The 22,271-nt window shown below is 45.0% G+C and overlaps 5 protein-coding genes across 5 annotated transcripts; all 5 read right to left on the bottom strand.

Annotated features, from left to right (window-relative positions):
• Positions 1–537: 537 nt before the first annotated feature.
• LOC108143680 lies at positions 538–13,277 on the bottom strand. Its single transcript, XM_017268190.2, has 7 exons — positions 13,150–13,277; positions 10,231–11,240; positions 8,517–9,654; positions 7,143–8,402; positions 3,284–7,075; positions 2,321–2,436; positions 538–2,257 (listed from the first exon to the last, which is right to left on the bottom strand). The coding sequence occupies exons 1-7, from the start codon at positions 13,205–13,207 to the stop codon at positions 689–691; spliced, it is 8,943 nt and encodes a 2,980-aa protein (XP_017123679.1). The 5' UTR covers positions 13,208–13,277; the 3' UTR covers positions 538–688.
• A 1,180-nt stretch (positions 13,278–14,457) lies between these two features.
• Positions 14,458–15,475, bottom strand: LOC108143662 (putative protein TPRXL). Its single transcript, XM_017268174.2, has 2 exons — positions 15,125–15,475; positions 14,458–15,070 (listed from the first exon to the last, which is right to left on the bottom strand). Exons 1-2 carry the CDS (start codon positions 15,467–15,469, stop codon positions 14,543–14,545), a joined length of 873 nt encoding a protein of 290 aa, XP_017123663.1. The 5' UTR covers positions 15,470–15,475; the 3' UTR covers positions 14,458–14,542.
• Positions 15,476–16,374: 899 nt separating this feature from the next.
• LOC108143653 lies at positions 16,375–17,233 on the bottom strand. The gene is made up of 3 exons (XM_017268165.2): positions 17,016–17,233; positions 16,799–16,950; positions 16,375–16,737 (listed from the first exon to the last, which is right to left on the bottom strand). Exons 1-3 carry the CDS (start codon positions 17,200–17,202, stop codon positions 16,474–16,476), a joined length of 603 nt encoding a protein of 200 aa, XP_017123654.1. The 5' UTR covers positions 17,203–17,233; the 3' UTR covers positions 16,375–16,473.
• Positions 17,234–17,923: 690 nt separating this feature from the next.
• Positions 17,924–18,936, bottom strand: LOC108143660. Its single transcript, XM_017268171.2, has 3 exons — positions 18,666–18,936; positions 18,455–18,609; positions 17,924–18,303 (listed from the first exon to the last, which is right to left on the bottom strand). The coding sequence occupies exons 1-3, from the start codon at positions 18,874–18,876 to the stop codon at positions 17,974–17,976; spliced, it is 696 nt and encodes a 231-aa protein (XP_017123660.1). The 5' UTR covers positions 18,877–18,936; the 3' UTR covers positions 17,924–17,973.
• A 1,412-nt stretch (positions 18,937–20,348) lies between these two features.
• LOC108143639 (L-asparaginase-like protein GD25160) lies at positions 20,349–21,569 on the bottom strand. Its single transcript, XM_017268152.2, has one exon. It carries the CDS (start codon positions 21,567–21,569, stop codon positions 20,358–20,360), a length of 1,212 nt encoding a protein of 403 aa, XP_017123641.1. The 3' UTR covers positions 20,349–20,357.
• Positions 21,570–22,271: the final 702 nt, after the last annotated feature.

Below are 22,271 nucleotides of genomic sequence, written 5' to 3'. Positions count from 1 at the left end.
AAACGTGCCACCCATGTTTTAAAAATGAAAAAGACAAATACATTTTGGTAGGGGAGCCAAACACAACTTCCATCTTCCGTCAGCGGTTTAAAGCTTAAGGCTTCTTACCTCTTATTAAAAAAATCATAGCTTAAGACTCGTTTAAATAAATTAAATGACATTTTTGCACAAAAATCTAGTGATGCAATACCAGCAAAGGAAATATATTTTGTATTATTATAATTTGAATTAAGACATTTTTTATTTATTTTTGTATGCCATTTTTTATGAAATTTTCAACCTGGCACTGAAAAAAAAATAATCATAAGAATAATAATAATGTAATAAAAAAAATCTTATGTTCTTAATCAATTAATGACTTTTTGGATATCTTGATAATTATGCTTGAATGTTGTTTTTAATTTATTTAGAGATCGCAGCAAAGATAAAAACTTTTTTTTTCAGAGAACTCAAGTTTGTGTCTTTTGCACATAATAAAACTGATGTCTGTATCGAAATAAGAAAACTGGTGAAAGTCCCAAGGTATAAACCCCAAAATTCGTTTGAAATTGTCGTTTGGTTTATTTACAAATCGTTGGTAGATCGTGCGATTGGTCGAAACGAAAACAATCTAATTACATAAGCGTAGTCTATATAAATCTACTTAAATAGATGGGGGATGTGGAACTGGAAGACGGTTGCACATGGCCTACAGGCGCTGCGTGGAGCTGATCAGCCAGGCGAGTAGGATGGTGAGTCCGAGGCCGATTCCCGAAAGTCCGCCCGCCGAGCCGGTGAGTTCGACCGTGTTGCAGCCATCCGTGGAGCACTTCTGGCAGTGGTCCTCGTTGTCGATCTCACACTCCAGCTCACTGCTGCATCCGCGTCGCAGGAGTCCATTGTTGTAGGCGGTCACACAGCCGTCGTTCGCCGCGTAAATGGGACACACGGCCAGGCTGTTCGGCTGCTTGGCACAGTTGGAGTCCGCCGTGGAGTTGCAGATGTGGCAGCGTCGTCGGTTATTGGGGAAGATCTCGGCGTTGCACTTGGCACCGGAGCACACGGCGCAGGTGCCGTTGGCCACACAGCTGCCACTGTCGGAGACGCTAAGCGAGCTCTTGCATCCGCGGATGGTGTGGCCATCCTCCAGTCGGGTGATGCAATCGGAATTTGGGGCGTGGCAGGTGATGCTGGCAATCACACTCTCGGGATCCTGGGCGCACTCCAGCGACTTGCTGGAATCACAGGACAGGCACACGCCCTCGCTGGGCAGTCGGCTGAGCTCGTTACACTCGCTGCCCTGGCAGGCGTACAGTTGATTGGCGTCCTGCCATTCATCCAGGCTGGAGCCGTTCTGACCACTGGCACAGCCCATCAGCTCCACTCTGCCGTCGGCCGCGTACTTTGCAAAACAGTAGTCGTCCGATCTGTAGGCCAAACAGACCTGCGACTTGCTGCTCGAACAAGTGGCATCCGCGCAGCTGTGGCAACTGAGTCGATCCGCCGGGTAGAAGAAGGTGTTGCAGTTCGCTCCGGAGCAGGTGGCACAGTTCGTGCCGCTCTCGTCGCTGCTGCAATCGGAGCGATCGTACAGCTCCTTGTCGTCCAGGCAGGATCGCACCAGGTCCTCTCCACTCAGAGCCACCATACACTGGCCCTTGCAGCTGCGCTTGGCCAAGTCGGACTGCGTGAGATCTGTGATGCAGGCCTCCTTGTTGGCCGAGTTGCAGAAGGTACAGCTCACATACTCCGCCGTGGACCAAGCATCATTGCACTCATTCGACTTGCAGGTGTAGCACAAGGCGGGATTCTGTCGGCAATAGCGATCCTCGTAGTCATCCACATCGTCCGAGCAACCTCTCCTCCGCACAGTCACACCGTCCGCCTCGAAGACAGTCTTACAGTCCTGCTCCTTGTTCAGAGAACATGTGACCGCAGGTCCCAGCGAACTCAGGCAGTGTTCGCCCACACAGGAGTGACACTTCAGCGGCAGATCCTGGTACAAACCGTGCTGACCATCGTCCATCCGGTTGGCCAGATCGATGGCGTTGCACTCGCTGCCGGAGCAACTGCGGCAGTTGCGGAAATCACTCAAATCGCACTCCACGCTGCTGCTGCTGCTGCACCCACGGGTGGTCACGTTTCCGGAGAGCATGGTCTTGCAGGTCTCAGTTTCGCTGACCCACGGACAGGCCAACTTGTACGAGGGATCCGACTCACAGCTGGCATCATCAGCGGAGGTGCACGTGTAGCACTGTTGACGATCAGCAGGGAAGATCTAGTGGAGGTGACAAATTTTGCATATTAATAAATTATAATATAATATATTTTGTCTAATTACCTCACGATTACAGCCATCGACGGAACAAACCGAGCAGTTGGCATCGTTTCCTAGCAAACAGGCGGCAAATTCAGACTGGCCCAGGTCGTACAGGCAACCACGGTTGGTGGAACCATCTAAAGGCAAAGATATTATAGAGTTTAGTTGTGGAAAAAATATATTAAAATCAAAAAAGACACTAAGGTACCCCCAAAAAGCACTTATACAATCAAGGAGCGCAGTTTTTTATATTCAAGAAACTAAATCGATGGCAGAACTAAAAAAAAAATTAAAAAGTCTTTAATAAGGTAATATAAAAATATTTGAATAATAGTACTAATAACCATTTGGATTTTGAATACAAAACAACACAATTCATATTTAAATTAAATATAAAATCAACAAACATTAAATTCAATGATTTCTATATTTAATTATTTGAATTTGGAAAATATTAGACTTGCAATGAGTCCATGCTTTTAATTATTTGAAACAAGAAAATTTTTAATTTGTTTCAATATTAAATTTGATTATTTTTGAAATATATTTAAATATCTTAAAGATTTTAAGATATTAAATTGGAACATGAAAATATTGAATGTTTTTTAATATTTAATTTGGTTTTCGTCGAAATATATTTAAATATCTAAACCTTTTCAAGTTAAGTAACTTAAACGCAATGCATATAAAGCAAACCAATATTTTCTACATTAATTCAAATATTTTAGTATTTTATCATGACATTTAATATGCATTGAACTTAATGTGTTGATGAATATCAAAGTGAAACATTTAAATTAAGTATGATATATTTGTATTGACTATATATTTTTTGTTAGTGTACCTTTACCGTTAGTAAAAACAACTTATTAATGTCCTTACTCTCATAGGAGACCATTTTACGTAATACCGATACATAATCTTCTTCACTCAGTAGATTGAACACTCTTTGTCTTGTCTTTCGATTTAAAATCCCTTACTCACCATTATCCAGTTTAGTGTAACATCCGGTGTGTGGCAACTGGCTGCAGGTGGTGATGTTGCCCACGGATTGGGCATCGGTGGCGCAGGAGGGATCCTCGCGGGAGTCGCAGACGGCACAGCGAACCGGCGACTGCAGCTGGGGGACGTTGCAGTTGGTGCCATTGCAGACGGCAATGCGCTTCGTCTTGATGATGGCCTCCAGGTCCTGGTTGCGGAACGAGCTGAGGCAGCCGAGCTGCTTCAGGTCGTTGTCCTCGTCCACCCACAGGAAGCAGCTGTCCTCGGGCTTGTAGATGGCACAGGTCCGGGGCTGCGGATCCTCGCATTCGTCGCCCTCGCAGGTGTAGCAGCTCAGGCGATCCTCGGGCACACTCTGCACGTTGCAGGAGTTGCCGCTGCAGGCGGTGCAACTGGCGTCGCTGCCACTGGCGCAGGCCAGTTGATCGGACGGCTCCTTGTCGTCCAGGCAGGTGCGTATGAGATCAAGTCCCGACTCAGAGCTGCCGTACAGGGCAGTCATGCACTGACCTTGGCACTGGCGAGTCCTGTGGCTGGTGCTCGTGGGATCCCACAGGCAGGCGGCATCCTTGTAGGAGTCGCAGTAGATGCAAGTGTTGTACTGGCTCAGAGCCGTGGCATTGTTGCAGCCGTTGGACTTGCAACTGGGGCAGCTGGCCGCATTGGAGCCGCAGTACGTGGCGATGGCGGTGTCCGCCTCGATGTCATCCTGGCAGCCACGTCTGGTGACCACGCCATCCGATCCGAACACAGTCAGACAATCCTGTTCGTTGTTGCTCTGGCACTTGAGCGCGGGAATCTCCTTCTCCTGGCAGCCGGCACCCTCGCAGGTGAGACACTCCAGTGGCAGGTCCTGCCACTTGCCAAAGTTGTTGTCCGCCTTGGCGGCCAGGTCGACTTGATTGCAGCCATCACCCTCGCAGTAGACACAGGTCTTGGCGTCCGCCTCGCAGCTCAGCGAGGAGGCGCAGTTCCTGTAGGTCACTCCATTGCGCAGGTTGGTCACACATTGGTCCTCTTCATCGTACAGATAGCACACACTGAGGCTGCTGGGATTGGCGGCACAGTTGGCATCCGTCTCGGAGTTGCACACGTGGCAGGTGCGACGGTTGCTGGGGTACACCTGCTGGTTGCAGCCACTTCCCTGGCAGGAGCTGCACGTGGCGGAGGTGCCGTTGTAGCACGAGAGGAACTCATCGTCCTCCAGGCTGGAGGTGCAACCCCTCTCGGTGCTGCCGTCGTCAAGGACACGGGAGTAGCACTCGGGGAAGCCGCCCAGTCCGCAGTTGGTGGAGCTGGTCACACTCGATGGACTGATGGCGCAATTGGCCTCCGTACGTGAACTGCACAAGGTGCAACTCTGGGTATCCGGCACGGACTCGATGGTATTGCAGTTGCTATCGCTGCAGGTCAACAGTCGCTTGGAGCGCCTCAGCAGGTAGATGTCCTCGTGGCTCAGTTCGCTCAGGCAGCCCAGCGAAGACACCGATCGCTCCTCATCGAACTGAATGTAACACTCGTCGTTCTCCCTGTAGTTGGCGCAACTGCTGGCCACCGGCTTCTGGCACTCGTCGCCCTGGCAGACGAAACAGCTCTGCCGACTGGCCAGCAAGTCCTCGGAGTTGCATTTGGCACCCTCGCAAGTGGCACAGAACCGCTTGCTGCCCGCTGTGCACGCATCACGATCCTCCTTCTCCAGATCATCGTAACAGTTGCGGATCAGCGCATAGCTGGGATCCTCAGTCTCTCCGAAGAGGGGCAGGAAAGCGGAGACACATCGCTCATGGCACTGTCGCGTTTTTGTGATCTGCGTGGGATTACTGACACACTTCGAGTCCTTGCTGGAATCGCAAACGATGCACTCCACATAGGATGCCGACGAGTCGGCAGTGTTGCAGCCATTCGAGTTGCAGCGTGGACAGGATCCGGGATTCTCGTCGCAGTAATTGGAGCTCTCGAATACCGGCTCCGAGCAGCCCCTTTGGCTAACTGCTCCGGTTGCGTCGAACACGGTCACGCAATTGTCATAGCCCGAGCATTCGGTTAGGGTGCCTCCGCCAGAGGCACATCCTGCTCCAGAGCACGTAAGACACTTGACGGGCACGTCTTGCCATGTGCCTGGCATGCCGTCCTCGCCAATCCTCTCCAGGTTCACGGTGTTGCAGCCATCTGCGTTACTGCAAACGCGGCAGGTGTTGGCATCCGTGGGATCCGCGCAGGTCAGCGACGAACTGCAACCCCTGTGCGTGATGCCATCGGACAAGGTGGTCACACAGGACTCGTCCTGCGTGTAAACGGGGCACACTGTGCTGGTGAGACTTGCTGGGGATGTGGCACAATTGGGATCACTGGACGAGTCACACTGGTAGCACTTCCGGCGATCTGCCGGGAACACGGACAGGCCATTGCAACGATCACCGGTGCAGGTGTCACAGAGCTCGCCATCACCGGTCAGGCACTCGTAGAAATCTCCGCCAGCCAAACTGGACAGACAGCCGCGAATGGTGTTGCCCCTGCTGTCGATCTGGGTCATACACTGCGTGTAGGGCAACTTGGCGCAGATGTCGGTGGTGAGCAGCTGGTTGGGATTGGTGGCACAGCGCGGATCCTCCGCGGAGGAGCAGTGCAGACAGGTGTTGGGATCGGGAGTGAGGGTGTATTCGTTGCACTTCTGCCCCGAACACAGGAGCAATCGCTGCTGGGCCACCAGCTCCTTGATGACCTGCGTCTCAAAGTCACTGGCACAACCCATGGCCACCACGTCGGCATTGTCGTAGGCCAAGTAGCACTGATCCTCCTCCCTGTAGGCCACACACTTTGCTATGGCCGGGTCCTCGCACAGGGGATCCTTGCACGTATAGCACTCAAGGGGGTTCGCGATGACGTCGTCGCCGTTGCACAGGGATCCTGTGCAGGCAGTGCAATTGGCATGGGTGCCCGCGGCGCAAGAAGTTCGCTCCGCTTCGTTCAGGTCGTCCAAGCAACCGCGAGTGGGCAGCAGAGCCGAGTCCCAGGAGGAGCTGCGCGGATACAATCCCGTCATGCACTGACCCTGGCACTTCCTGGTCGTCTCGGGCTTCACCCATGCACAGTTCACATCGTCCTCGGCATCGCAGAAGTAGCAATCCACATAGGCGTCTAGGGACAGGGCGTTATTGCAGCCATCCGACTTGCACTGCACACAGTTGCCCTTGTTCGCATCGCAGTGGTCCGCATGGGCGGCCTGGATCGCATCACTGCAGCCCCTGGCCACCGCCTGACCCTCGGAATTGAATACCGTCGCGCAGGTCTGCTTGTTGTTGCCCTCGCATTTGGTGGTTTCACCGGCAACGGAGGCACAGCTGGCTGCATCCCCACAAACGTGACAGCTCAGTGGGAGGTCCGTCCACTTTCCTGGCTCGCCAACATAGCCCGATTGCAGATCCACATCGTTGCAGTCGGCCCCGGAGCAAGTCCTGCAACTGCCCGCCTGCGATACATCGCAATTCAGCTCCGATTGGCAGCCACGACGAGTGCGTCCGTTGGTCAGGGAAGTGGCGCAGACATCGTCCTTGGAATAGGTGCGACAATAGCTCGAATAGCTGGCGGGATTCAGGGCACAGTCCGCATCGCTGGCGGAATCACAGTGCAGACAAGTCAGCCAATCCGAGGGGTAAACCTCAGAGTTGCAAGCGTTCGTGGTGCAAATGGTGCAGTTGGAGCTGCCAGAACCGGTACATTCATCGAAGAGATCGTCATCCGTATCCATTAGGCAACCTCGGTGCAAAACACCATCTGGTAATGATCAATTGATCATATTATTAGTATTTTAAGTAATGCGAATAGTATGATCAAGACCTACCCTCATCCAGATTGGTGTAGCATTCGGGATTGATGTAGTGCTGGCAGACAACTTCCGTTAATCCAACACCGCTCACACAGCGATCATCGGTAGTGGAATCGCAGACTTTACAGGAAACGCCTTTCATCAGTTGATCCTTGGTGTTGCAATCGTTGCCGGAGCAGAGATACAGATCGCGGCGGTTGGTGGACAGGAAGTCTTCCTTTAGATCGGTGGCACAACCCATGGCCTTGATGCTCAGGTCGCCCACATGGATGTAGCACTGTTCGTCGGACCGATAGCCCAAACAGACCTCGCTGGCGATCGTTTGGCAGTCAGAGTCCTGGCAGACATTACAGCTGAGCCGATTCTCCGGCACATCAGCCTTGTTGCACGTGGCACCCGAGCAGGAGACACAGTTTTCCAGGGTGCCGGCCGCACACGCCTCCCGATCATCGTACTCGAGATCGTCCAAGCAACCACGAGCCAGTTCGTACACGGGATTGACCTCGGATCGATTGCGGGGATACAGACCAGTGAAGCAACTGCCCTGGCAGGTCAACGTGCGAGTGATGTCACCCACTTTCCGGACACATTCGGCCTCGTCGCTGCCATCGCAGAACAGACAGTCCACATAGGAACTCAATTCCCTGGCGTTGTTGCAGCCCGTCGACTTACAGAACTTGCAGTTGGCAGAGTTTTCATCGCAGAATTGGAGGAGATCCTCGTCGGCGTACAGCGTGTCTGAGCAACCACGGTGGATGACCGAACCAGAGGCATCGAACACAGTGGCACAGTTCTGTGCATCATTTCCGGTGCACTTGCGCAAGGGGCCCAAACTGGTTCCCTGGCATTCAGTGCCATCGCAGGTGTAGCAGTTAACCGGCCCAGTGGACCACTTGCCCGGATATCCAATGTAGGAGCTGGCCAGATCGGCCACATTGCAGTTGTCCTTGCCGGAGCACAGGCGGCAGTGCTGTTTGTCCGAATCGTCGCAGGTGAACTCGCGCTGGCAACCACGATAGGTAACGCCATCAACCAGCTTGGCGCTGCATCCCTCGCTCTCCAGATAGTAGGGACACGGCTCAGCCGCATCGGGGGCAGACTCGCAGGTGGGATCGGTGAGGGAGTTGCAGCGCTGACAGCGACGACGATCCGCGGGGTATATCTCAACGTTGCACCGATCGCCATCACAAACCTCACAGGTTCCAAAACCATCCAGGCATTCCTCTAACTGTTCACGAGGCAAACTGCTCAGACAACTGCGCTGGGTGATGCCATCTAAAAAGAATGGAGATAGTACAATCATTAGTTCAAAATACGACTAGACCAATCTAGTTTCAAATCACAAGAAATTCGAGCTAGCTTGCAATGTTTTAAGGTAAGTTCACTTACTTCTGACACGCGTCTGACAACTTGTATAGGGCAAGACTCCACAATTTCCTATCAGAGTGATCTTCGTGGGATCCGTGGCACAGTTGGGATCTTCAGACGAATCGCAAACGATACACTGCTTTGGTGTCGGCACGATGTCGAAGAAATTGCAGTTGCTGGAGTTGCAGAACAAAAGCGAGTGGAAATTATCGTCCACAAACTCATCATCCAGATCGGACTTGCAACCCATTCCCGTGATATCCGCATCGTAGTTGAAGAGGATGTAACAACGGTCCTCGGGACTGTACTGGCTGCATTGACTGGCCACAGGATCATCACACTCATCCCCAGAGCACTTGTAGCAGGACAAAGGGGTTTCCGCAAGATCATCTACATTGCAATTGGCTCCAGAGCAGGCAATGCAATTTGTGTCGGTTCCGGCAACGCAGGTCGCCTGATCCTCTGGCTCCTTATCATCCAAACATCCTCGAACGGTGTCGTAGACGATACTCCCACTGGACCTCCTGCGAGAGGCAGTCATGCACTGGCCATTGCAAAGGCGTCGGGACTTAACTTTTTCGGGATTACTGGCACAATCTTCGTTTTCGTGGTCACAGTAGATGCATTCGTTGTAGGCATCCAGGGACCTGGCCTTGTTGCAACCATTCGAGTTGCAGTTGTGGCAGCTCTTGCCATTGGCATCGCAGTACGTGGCCCAGGTTTGCTCCACCACTTGGCTACAACCCTTGGCGGTCACCGATCCGTCCGCACTAAATACTGTCACACAGTATTCCGATTCGCTGGAGCAGGTGATATTCGACAGGTCGGATGCGGCACAGCTGGTGGCATCCGAGCAGCTCTGACAGCTGAGGGGCAACTGTTGACCCCACAGACCCGGCTGGCCATCCTCAACTCTCTTCAGGTTTGCGGTGTTACAATCCGCTCCAGAACAGAACTGACACTTCCTGGGATTACTGGGATCACACGCCACGGAGGCACTGCATCCACGTTGGGTGTTTCCCGAGATATCGATGGCTGTCGTACACTGCTGATTGGCGGTGTGCAGCAGGCAAAGAGCAGAGGCGGTGGGCGTTCCCTCGCAAGTGGGATCCTCGCTGGAATCGCAGATTTGGCAGCTCAAGCGCTCGCTGGGTTGGAGCTAAAATTAAGATCTTGAATTAGATTGGACATAAATCGGACTTATACGTGTAGAAGGAAACAGAAATCTCAACTAAATTCCCTTAACTCAGCCAACAAACTTCAAAATAAATATTTCCCTACAAAACAGTCGATGTCTGGGTGGCGCCATCTGTTGAACTGCATGGCCAACATTAGAATTTAAAGACGTGCACTCTCTTTACGTCACCACTGCCTTATCTAAATAAGCATAGGATAGTGTCTTAAGTATTAAGTTACACTCAACCTCGGTCAATTAAGTGAAATACTTGACCTCCTTGTATAGAACAGGCTAACGCCATCTCCTAACCATAAAAGAGCTTACTCAGCTTTTCAAAGTTTAATGGTTACACGCAGTAATAGTTCCCAACTGGTTCTAGCTGCTTGTTGGTAGTTACCCGTTCAACGTTGAAGATTCGGATTGGTTATTTAGTAAACAAGCATGTCCGTTGATGCTTCGCTCCTCTTCTTATAAATTGGCACAAAGTCGCGATGTAGATTTACCTCAACTTCCCACTATATATAAATTAATTCATATAAAACTAAAACATAAGCCCACCTGCTGGTTGCAATTAGCCCCAGTGCACCTCAGGCACTTGGTGCTGTTGCTATCCTTGAGACACTCCAGGTAGTCCTCGCCCTCCAAGCTAGTCAGACAACCCCTCTCCGTGTGTCCATTGTCCAGGATCCTCGAATAGCAGTCGGTGTTAACTAGACTTTCGCACTGTGTGCTCGTAATGACATCCCCGGGAGCCACTGCACAATCTTCATCCGTTCGAGAACTGCACAATGTGCAACTTTGAGGTTTGGGTAGAGCGGATTTCACATTGCAATTGTTGCCACTGCAATACCACAATTGCTTGTTGGTTTCCATCAAGGTGACATCGCTGACGTTATATTGACTCAGGCAGCCCATCTCGTAGATGGTTCCTGCGGCATCGAACTCGATGAAGCAGCTCTCTTGGTTGTCTCCCGATGGAACAGCCCGGCAGGTTTTCGATTGCGGACTAGAGCAGTCTCCTTTGCAGTAATTACAGCTTCCGCGGACACCCAGGTCCACGGTATTACAATTCTCGGAATTGCAGGCTACGCAATTTTCGAGCGATCCTTCGACGCAAGCCTCCTGATCATCCAGATCCAGATCGTCCAAGCAACTACGGACCAACTCCAAGGGAGCACCAACCTCGTCATTGGTGGGATAGAGTGCTGTGAGACAGCGCTGGTTGCATCTCCTCTTCTCGGTCACAAGTTCGATGTCGAACACACAATTATCATCGCTTTGGGCATCGCACACAACGCACTGAATGAGGTTCGCGTTGGTTTTCAACGAATTACATCCGTGCGATCGGCACTCGTAGCAGTTATCCCCGTTTTCGTTGCAAACTGATGCCAAACTATCGCTGCATCCTCTTTGAGTCACAGCTCCATTGGCGTTGAAAATGGCAACGCAACTTTGGCCATCATTACTTAGACATTTTCTCAGGGCTCCGGATCCCGCAGAGCATTCTTCGAGGGTGGAACACTCGTAACAATTGATGGGGCCCAAATGCCAGTTGTGGATAAAGGCATCTGCAAAGAATTCAGGTAATGATTTTAAATCGAATATCGAATATCATAATAATCCTCAGACTTATCGCATGCCTATGCATTAAGACATAATTCCAGAAGAAGGCAACCTAATCGCCAAAAAAATACGTTAATAAATTCGTAATTAATGGCAGCACGCGGCGTGTTACGTATGAAAGTGTTTATGACCCGGTAATCGAATTTCTCATTATTTATGACCACCGATGTCCTATGGCTGCCGTTAACACAACCGCGCGATCTTTTTCCCCGTAATCAGCTAGTAAATTAATAATTGGTTTGGTGTGCCGGTGAGCCATAAAATGGCCAATCGAATGCCAATAAAGAAACGTGCTATAATACAAAGAATAGGGAAAGTTACAATTTCCGGGTTTTCTATGCACGTTATGGTTCTTAAGTACAATTCGTAACCATATGTTTTTCAGATGCTCTTTCCGAAGCTATAAAAACCAAATATCCCATTTAACGAGGTTTTACAAAACGGAAAGTTACCTTGGGTAACGATGAAATATGAAATCGAAAGCGCTTTCAAACTAACTCGGCAAAAAAAAAAGAAAAATATCCTTCGTCGCAAATGAGTCTACAATTGTTTAGTCAATTTCTTATTATAAAATCTCCTTCTCAACTATGTAATTAATAAATGCACTACTTTTAATAAGTTTAATGTGACATTAATAACTGGGGCAAATAACATATCTCTTCAAGACGATCCTTCATCATCGAGGAGTTTCGATGCTGTCGTCAGCTATTGGTGATGTTGGCTATTTTCTGTGGAAAGGTATATCTTAAACGAGAATCGCTCCTCCCCTATTTCAAAAAAAAATAAATGCTCTGTTGTCTTAATATAAACAACGATAAAAACATTTAATTAAATATTCTTCTTTTTTAACTGTTTTTCTCAGAAAGAAACTGAACATACCTTTTTTCGGTTTTAATCTGAGACTGACAGGCTTGAAACTAATGGTTGATTAAATTTTGTGAGCTTTGAAAAAAACCAAAACTCAAAGTAAAGGTATAGTCAAGGCTGGCAAGAATTAAATATTTCTTAAATGCCATGTATTCGAAAATAATTGAATTTACTCAAGTCGTGAATAATAGGTACTCCGACGCTTTAAAATATATTATATTCTTGATAAGCATTAATAACTCAGTAAACCTTTTCTAATTTTTCTAATGGATTTTTATAACGTGTAGTTTCCATTTTTCAAAGTCCAAACTCAACTTATAATCTCTTCGTTGGCCTAATCCATATAAATCAAGAAATGTGGATTTCCGAGTAAGTCGAACAATCTGATTAAGTTTGCAAGAGTTTCGCAATCTGATGGACACACGAAAAGCACTATGATTATGAACTATAGACTTTTGAAAAAAACAGAAGACTAGCCTTTCATAATCAATACAAGTTCCGCCTTGATGTCTCATCATGAAGTGTTAATTTTTATTGATATATGATAAAGGTCTAATATAACTCATAAAGATGAGTCATAAAAGTCGGCGCGATTGACGGGCTTTTTTTACTCCTTTTATTCAATGTAAAAAGGGAAATAACACGAGTAGATACTTTCGATAGATTAGATAGGTTAATCGTCTTTTTTTTTCTTTTTTGTTCAGTGGATATTCCAAAGTACATTTCAACTTCGTTTTCATTTCTAGATTGTTCATATATAGTTTATATATAAATCTTATTAAATTCAGTGATCCTTTTTTTGTTAATTTTCAGTTAAGTAACTTAGAATTCGGATTCCTTCATATGATATTGACTTTAAATAGTTTCGTTTATGTAACTTTGTTGCAGTTGGTTAACTCATTTTTTTTTTTTATTTTTCGCACTTGAACTATCACGATCACTTTAACTTTGGATTATCCTTCGTCCTTGGTTTAGACAAACACCTACCACTTGACTGATTTATCACAAGAAGTAGCAGGGCTACTCCTGCAGCCGTTGATTTCATGATCGTTTTGAGGGCCACTTCAGGTCGACCACTCGCGTATTTCCGTAATAGCCAGAAAAATGAATTCAGGCAACTAAGTTTTAGCTGGCTGAAGTGAGGCCTTTTATAGATTTTCGACTGTGTGGCGGCGACATGCTCGAGCTATCGATCGACCGATGGGTCCTATCGGGGCTGTTTGATTATTGCTCTATATTAGGGGTCCAAAGCGATTATATTGTAGGCGCTGTTGCCATAGCTCTATGGCCGATAAAGCTTCGTTATTTATAGCCGATTGAATGGAATTAACATAAAAAGCAACAAAACTATCCAGATAAGCCGACAATAATCAGGCGAAAATGGAGTCGTGAACACGTTTATACATTCGATAGGGTTCTCCTCCGATGGACAGGCAATATATATGTTGGCTGATTAGAGGATTTCAGCCATAAAAAGCGGCTAAATGGAGGCCATCGATTCGCTTGTCTAACTATGCATTCTTATTGGCAATTGCATTTAGTTTTGCGTAGTTTCTTTTATCTCTGCACTCAATTGCACTCATCTATACGAGAAGGTAAAATGGCTTAAAGCTTCGAAATTCGATACCTTATTCTGTTAATCGATAGTTTAACTTGTCAGATAGGTGGAGCCTTATGGTTTTGTGGTTGTAAATCACATAGTGGTTTTGGTAAAGCCCAGATAGAGGTACAAGACTTTTCGTAAGAACTTAATCTCTAAACGTTTTATTGGTGTTGGTTCGACTTTCAACAAGCTATTAAATCATTTCATGAAATCAATTCTAAGTAACTAGTACTAAATAAATGAATACATTAAATGATTCATAGCCAATTTTTTTTTGTTCAACGTCATAGGTGAATCAACACTCTTTAATATATGATCAATTTAAACTAAAATCGAAAATATCGCTGTCTTTATATTAAAGTGCTGATTATTCATTGATATTGGGTTATTCCAATTAGTTAATAATCTTGTTTAATCTTGACTACCTCAAAACAATTAAATACATCATGGAATCAAACATGATTTCAAATCAAGCATTGCTTTACTATCTCGAAAAACCAAAATAAGTCCTTGAATCGCATTAAATCTTATTTGACGATTGCCTAATCGTCACTAATAAATATGATGATTATATAAATAGGCTTTTTACTTAAAGCTTATCTGGCTCTAATCGTTGACATAACAAGCTACGCACCGAACTCTGGAGCTCAACCATAAAAACCAAAAGATTGCCATTAATGGCGACAAACAATTTATGGTAATCTCATAAAAATTAGTTTAATAATAGTTGTTCATAGATTGTTTTTGGAGAAGGTCGTGGGAACTAAATATGAAAGCCTATTTAAGATGGTTATAAACACAAATGGCCAATTGACCAAAGATCAGGAAGAACGAAACGTGCAGGCCAAAAGCCGAATTGGGTTTGCCCGTTGTGGTTGGAATCTCCTCAGTCGTTGAAGTTTCAGTTGATGAACTAGTTGAAGAACTAGTTGAAGAACTGGTTGAAGAACTAGTTGAAGAACTAGTTGAAGAACTGGTTGAAGAACTAGTTGAGGTACTTGTTGTTGAATATGTTGCTATTGTTGAGCTTGGTGTTGATTCCGTTGATGAACTCGAACTTGGATCTTCAGTTGTTGGGGAATCATCTGCTTTTACAAGTTGATCATTGCAGTGGGGCTGTTCCAAAGGATCGCACAAGTGACAGTTTGGATTGGACAGACAATTCACTTGATCTGAAAGGCTCAGGGAACATCCTCTTTCCAACCGATTCCCTACCAAACTGGCATAGCAAAAACTTCTGCCCGATCTGGCAATAGGACATTGCACAGCCTTCAGAAGTTCAGGGGATTCAGCACACTGTGCGTCCTTTAAGAAAACAGTTAAAATAAAATTTACGATAATTTTAGTTCTTATAATTACCTCTGTATTATTACACTGAAGACAGCTACTTTTTTTGGACCCCAAATTGTTGCACTTTTCGGATACACACATCTCGCAGGCAACTTCATGTCCTTTATTATTTTCATGGCATTTTTCTCTCCAATCATCCTCAAGACTGTCCAGACATCCTTGCGCCTCAATAACCCCTTCATGAAAGACAGTCACGCAGGCATCCATACGATCTGAGCATTGTTCTTCCGCCTCATAGGTACTTCTCTGGCAATTAATACCCCGACAATAAATGCATTTTTCCGATGCCAGCACACAGGTGCTAGCCAAAAGCAGTAGTGCGATCAAAAGTTGAGAACAATTTAAGTTTAACATTGCAGAAGGAACATTTAGCATTGAAAGGTTGTCAATCGCTACCCATCGCTTTATATAAATTCTGCTCGCTCAGGAGTTTATTTCAGATATTCCTTTTTAGATAGTCGAGTGAAGTATGTAAGCAAAATTGTTAAGTGATTGTCCACCTCTCTTCGAAAATTGCATAAACAATTCTGTTGTCTTTGTGGGGTTTCTTAAGCCGTAATGCCCTCAAGTGCCTCTGAGTTCTTGTGGGGTATTTAATAAAGTAGTTCCTGAGTCAAAAGTAAACAAACAAGTTGACAACGTTAATGGAATTTTTTGTTATTAGCCGGCTATCTGCCTAGATTAGACAATGAATTAGATCAAATGTTATTTAGATGTTTTGAAGTGATAATATTGAAGGTTGTATAATAACAATCAAAATCGGTGTCATCAAAAAAAGTAAATTGCTTCAACGAAGATTGTCATTGGGTATCGCTTTTGATATTAAAAAAAAAACCAATTCTTCGAGCCACGAATTGTTAAATTATACTGCCTAGATTGATAGCTACTCATCTTCAAAAGTTAAACAAACCTCTAGATACAAATTAATTTAAAAAGGTTTCTTTACAATAAAACACTTTTCAGAAATGAACCACAGTTAATCTTTTTTTTTCTCTGAACATTACTATTTGTATTTTTCCTAATTTCTCGGTGTTAAAACAACTTCCTTATAAATTAATGCACTAGTCACAAACTAGCTTAAAGAGTATTTGTGTCTTTAGGAATTGGTCACTGAAGTTCTTTAAATGGCACAAGATTGAATTTGTTTATTTAACAAAGCACTAAGAATAAACATATCTTATGAACAGAATCAAGTTTATTTTTTACTTTAATCTACCTATTCATTATGGTAATAAAAAGGTTTGAAATATTAGAAGAAGTACTGTATTATTGCCAATGTTTTATTTTGAGTGCATTTTAAGATTCATATATTAGTAATATTTTAAAATTTTATTTTGATTCTAAATACATTGTTCAAATTATCTAAGGAATCGAATGAATCGATTTCCAACATTAGAGCTGTCTTCGGCGATATTGGCAGCATTGCAGTTCCTAATATCTCCAGACGAGCACAACAGGCAGTTGGCATCATTCAGACAGCTCTGCTGGTCGGTTTCGGTGGTGGAGCAACCCCTTGTAATGATTCCACCCGAGGATTTCACGTAGCAATACGAGTTTGCAGCAGTAGGGGCAGAACAGCGGGTCGCCTCCAAAAGAGCTGCATTCGAAGCGCAATTGGAGTCCTGAGAGGTTTACAAATTTATGGATTAGATATGGTATGCTGTGAAAAAACTATGTACTTACCTTGCTGGAATCACACTGAATGCAGGCATATTTGGCCGACCCCACATTATTGCACTCTTTCGTGTTGCACTTGTAGCAAGAGCGATTATCATTGCACTTCGAACGCAACTCATAGGGAATTTCCAAGGAGCAACCCTTGAAAAGGACCTTGGCTGGAATATTTGAAAAATATTAATTATTAAGACATTGATTAAGCAAGTTAGCTATCTCAAACCACCTTCATCGTAGATGGTCACACAATAGTCCAAGGAATCCACACAGGACTGCGTTTTACTCAGTTGAACCCTTTGGCAATTAGCTCCCTCGCAACTGTGGCAGGAGGTCACCGTGTTCCCCACCGCCTGACCCACCAGAACCACCAGCACCACCGCACTCAGCATGTTAGCAATTGTTTGGGCCTTCATTTTCGGGCGTCGACTGTCGGGCAATTGGCCAATGCGATCGGCTTTTATACCACAGACCACTTCAAATGCTTCACTGGAGGGTCCTCAACAGCGGTTTCTTTCAGTGTGTGATTGTGTGTGTGTGTGTGTGTATGTACAGGTGCGTGATTGCCCGTGAAAATGGCCAAACACTTGAGAGTGTTCTATGAAGAACCGACAGCAGAGGACAGTGGAATATCTACAACGATTGATAGAACAAATTACTCATCCCCTCGATGAGTAAACCCTACTGGAAAGTTGAGATAATAATACAAAATCACATTACAAATATAGTAAAATAACAAAAAATAAAATTAGATTGTGGTAAAAGTATAAAAATTGCAGAACAGACCTAGCAAAATTTATTTGAATTCCGTCTGAAAAGATATAATACAACACATACTAAAGATCAGACAATAGATTTTCATCCATCCTCGTTAGTAAAACAGCAATTAGTTTAAGTTTTCTGTAATATATCTGAGCAAAACTAAACTATTTTCTTAAGTGTAATTATTTGTTTACCCCCACGCAATACTACAACACACTTGAAGTGCCCTCTAAAATAAACTGTCAGCGAAAGAACTCCGATGTGATTGATATATATATTCAATGTTATTATTCAATGTTATTAATCACATGCTAGTTGGTTGATGGAAAAAAATATACACAATCCAAAAAGCCGATAAGCCAAAAAAACAAAACATTTTGTGGATAGGTATTTTTTCATTTTATTTATATTTAACCAAAGAAAAATTAATTTAGCACTTTAAGCAAGAGCAAGGCAATGCAAGCCAAGCCCAAGCTCATTAGCTTTTGACCTTGGTCGGCTCCCGACTTGGAATTTAAATCTAAATCGAAATTATTGCAGGCCACGGAATCGCTGGAGTTGTCCGGGATGCAAAGCGAGCACTCCGAGTCCTCCTTGCAGGATTCTTGCTCTTTGACCGACAGAGCACAGCCCCTTTGCAGCTGATCTTTCTGATTGCCAACGACCTTGACATAGCAATAGGAATTTGCGGAGGTGGGAATGCCACATTGGGAGGCGGTTAATGAGCCGGTGGCCCCCTTATTGCAGGACGCCGACTGGTGAGAAGAAAAATTTCAAAAAACATGAGTTTAGTTTAGCAAAACAATGGGTATTTTAAAATACATCACATTTAAACTGTAAAAGTCAGCATTACGTGTGAAAATGACTGTGTAAAATTTTGAATCGATTGCAATTTTTTGTACTTACTTCAGAGCCAATGCATTGAATGCACTTGAAGTCCCTGCGTCCTTGGTTATTGCACAGCTGACCACTGCATTTTTGGCATTGGTTGTCCTTTGCCGCGCACTTTGCCTGACCAGCTAAAGAAATCTCTGAAAAGCAGCCCCGCTCACTGACAGCAACTAAAATAGTTTTTCCTTAATTTAATATTTAAAATTCGAAAAGACCTAAAACTTACAGTCCTCGTAAATGGTAACGCAGACGTCCAACTTATCTGAACAACTAACGGTGGCATTCTGACGGGTCGTTCTCATGCAATTTACACCCTCGCAGCTATAGCATTTGGGCAGATCTGCTGCATTCCGTACTTCAGCGGAAATTTCTGCCGAAATTTCTTGAGATCCCAGCAATATAGCTAGCGAAACTAAAAATAAGCCGGATTGCAACATTTTTTGGGAACCTCCAACACCTTTGCCCTACCGAACAGAACTGAAACTAAGCTGCAACTAATTTAGAAAAAATCGAACAAATCCACAATTGTTTTTCGACACTTGAGAAAGTTCACATTAATCAGTCAGTCAACAGACTGATAACGAAACTACAATGCAGTACTTGTTGTGCCAAGCAATTTCAAGATGTTTCCCTATAGATTAGTGATTCTTGCTGGACTTATATCACGGCATGTTCGTTTTGTTTGCTTGGCCATTAGGTATCTTATCTGGCTTATGCCTGACAAATGAGTAAAATGTAAACTATTATTTTCCGCTTTTTTTTTCCTGCAGTGACTTTATACTTTTAAAATTAACAATTATTTATTAGCATTTGTTTTGATTTGTATTGTTATTATTTTTTGATGATTTCTTATCAAATATGCTGGCAATTTTTAAGTCTATGAAAGGCTTTTCTATTGCCCATCGGCGGTCATTTGATAATTTATTTGCCCTGCGCTTATCTGAAACTTATCGGCTTGGATCGGTATGAGTTATGGCAATAAATTTTTATGACACACAGGCCTTTAATCTAAGTGTGCAAAAGATAGGAAAAGTAAGACATTTGTGCTTTTAATTGAACGGTATCATTTGACATTGACTTCCTTAGTTTCAATTAAATCAACGAATTAAACTTAATAATACTGATGCCTTACATAGTAAAGACCTACAATTTTGCAGCACCACTTTAATGCTGAGGTCAAACTTTGTTGGCCAGCCAAATAAAGCCCAGCTGTACTTATTTGCATACATTTACAACAGATTTTCCCTTACAACCAACACAAGGGGATTACGTTTCACAATCCAAAAAATAGGGGAGGGCGAAAAGCCCCCGAAATGGAAAAGAAAAAGAAAATAATACAAACATAACAAAGAAATATGCAAAGCAGATGAATTGGGGATAAAAATGCGTAAAGGAAAATAAAATGTAAGAAAGCGGGAGAACTGAAATCATTACACCAAAATTGGGAGCTTATTCGGGGCGAGTAGAAAGTTTTTAGCCTTGGTAATAGAGAAAGGCAAGTGACTCAAACAAAAATAAGTGTGAGCCAAGTAAGTAAGTTCATAGAAAAGTAAATATAAAGGTACAATAAAATTGCAAGATGTTTCCAAAAAGGTTGAGTTAAAGGTAAAAAAAACATTAATAGGTTTGGTCTTGATGAGTTCCTTCCTTGACGTGTCCAACTTATGGCTTATAGATCTTATATACATTTTCTTCTTCCTTCTTTTTTCGTGATTTTGTAACATTTTTAACCTTTTAATAATGTACAAATTGACGAAATACATTTAAGGGAATTTTAAGAAGCAATTCAATTTTTTGCTTTTACCTTCCTTGCTATTTTGTACTGCTTTTAAATGTTTGTTGTCCCATTATTTCATTGTTAATAAGGCTATACTTAAAACCCGCTTTTAAGACCCTTAGTACCCTCTATCCCTTATATCTATCTGACGACTCCGCTTGCTCTTGGCAGCTTTAGCTTATCAGGATTTGGATGAAATAGTCCCTTGGGGCCACCGTCCACGATTTCATTCCGATCCACGCACTTGACTTTCTCCACCCGCGCCATGCTGAGGAACCCCTTGCCCCCGCTGACCACGAAATGGAACTCATCCATGCCGGCACAGGCGGCAGCGTAGATGCCCCGCCGATTGACCACCACCACGCCGCCGTTGAACTCGGTATTGTGTTTTAGCACGCGCTGCACCACCCACTCGGCGGCCTTGTCGGGCTTTTGTCCCGCTCGCAGGGCTTCGACGGCCAGAAAGGCGGGCAGGTGGCGCATGAGGACATCGCCATCCCCGCTGGCCACCGCAGCTCCCACCGCGTTGTCCGCATAGATTCCGGCTCCCGGCACTGTCGCATCACCCACCCGTCCGGGGATCCGAAATCGGGCACCACTCGAATGGCTGGCCACGTGGAACTTGCGCTCCGCGTCCAGTGCCAGGAAGGCCAGCTGATCGTGGTGACCCGGGACGATTGGATATTCCTGGTGCATCGGTTGGCGGAGCATGTGCTGGGGCAGGGGAGAGTATGGACCACAGTTGTTCATCGGCGGCGGGTGAACATCGCGCCAGAAGTTCGGCTGGCAGCCGGTCAATTGCCATTTTTTCAGGACATACTCGGTGCGCATACCCGCAGAATAATCCTCCTTGTAGCCCATGGACCGGGCAAATCTTGCAGCACTCTTGCCCACCAGCAGCGAATGTTTTGTGTGCCGCAGTACGGCATCGGCTACAAGGATGGCATTCCGAACTCCCTTCATTCCGGCCACTGCGCCGTAGCCCAAACTGGAGCCATCCATGATGGCTGCTTCTAGGGTGAGGTCGCCCTGGGAGTCTGGAGCAGATCCTCCGGCCAGGAGGTGGCCACATCGCGGGTGTTGACAGGCCAGGCATCCTTGGATCACCGCCTGGCGGGTCCTTTGCGGACCCTGCTGCAAGACACTCCATGCCTGCAAGTTGGCATCTGTGTAGTTCCACGTACTGATCAACAGCGATTTATACTGTGTTTTTTTGGTGCCAAACACTTTCGACGTTCTCTGTCGCAACTTTGTGCTCCAGAAGTACCTGTGTGATTTTTCCTGAACGGTGCAAGTAGATTTCAGTAGCAGGAGGGGGATCAGCAGTCGAATGCAAAGACTTTGCGCCAACATACTCCGGGTAGAACTTATTCATGACTGAAAGCGGCAACAATCGAGGAAGGGAACTCACCAAGTTCTGACTGGTGGTTAGACAATAGTCATAGTACTTTTATAAATTGTAAAGCGACTCACCATTAAAGTAAGCTTTTAAATGACAAACTTTTTGAAGAGTTAACGCTGAAAAACAGATTTTAAATTGCAGACCAGTTGGAATTTGTACTACCCGTAACCAAAAGAGTTAAAAGTTTTTGATTTTGAAAACAGTTTAGGGGTTCAGCAAAGTATAAAATGCCTCTTAAATATTTTAAATTACTAAAATGATTTCTCATGTAGTTTTTTAAGTAATTTAAATCATTTAAGGTAGTGGATTTTTTAAACCCTCAAACTGTTTACAAAATTCGAAAACCCAAAGTGACAAAACCATACAAAAGATGTTTACCGAAAGCATACCGTAAAACCTATGAATTAGTGAAGCATGGAATTTACACCTCCCCCAGCAGATATATTACAAGTCTGTATATCTCAGATACATTTTGATTTATTTACTACAAACAATTTGCAAGTATTTATCCGATTCATGCATTGTCAACAAGCAAAATATCAGCCATACAAACTCATAAGATACAATATTTGTTATGCATCGAACTTTGTCTATATAAATTTATGGGTGTTCGTTTGTTTGCTTGATTGCGTATGTGTATGTGTGGTGGTGTG

This window comes from Drosophila elegans, unplaced genomic scaffold (assembly GCF_018152505.1).
Source record: "Drosophila elegans isolate 14027-0461.03 unplaced genomic scaffold, ASM1815250v1 contig_520, whole genome shotgun sequence".
Classification (NCBI taxonomy): Eukaryota; Metazoa; Arthropoda; class Insecta; order Diptera; family Drosophilidae; genus Drosophila; species Drosophila elegans.
Note: the sequence above shows the minus strand (reverse complement) of the source record. Positions and strands in the feature narration are given on the sequence as shown.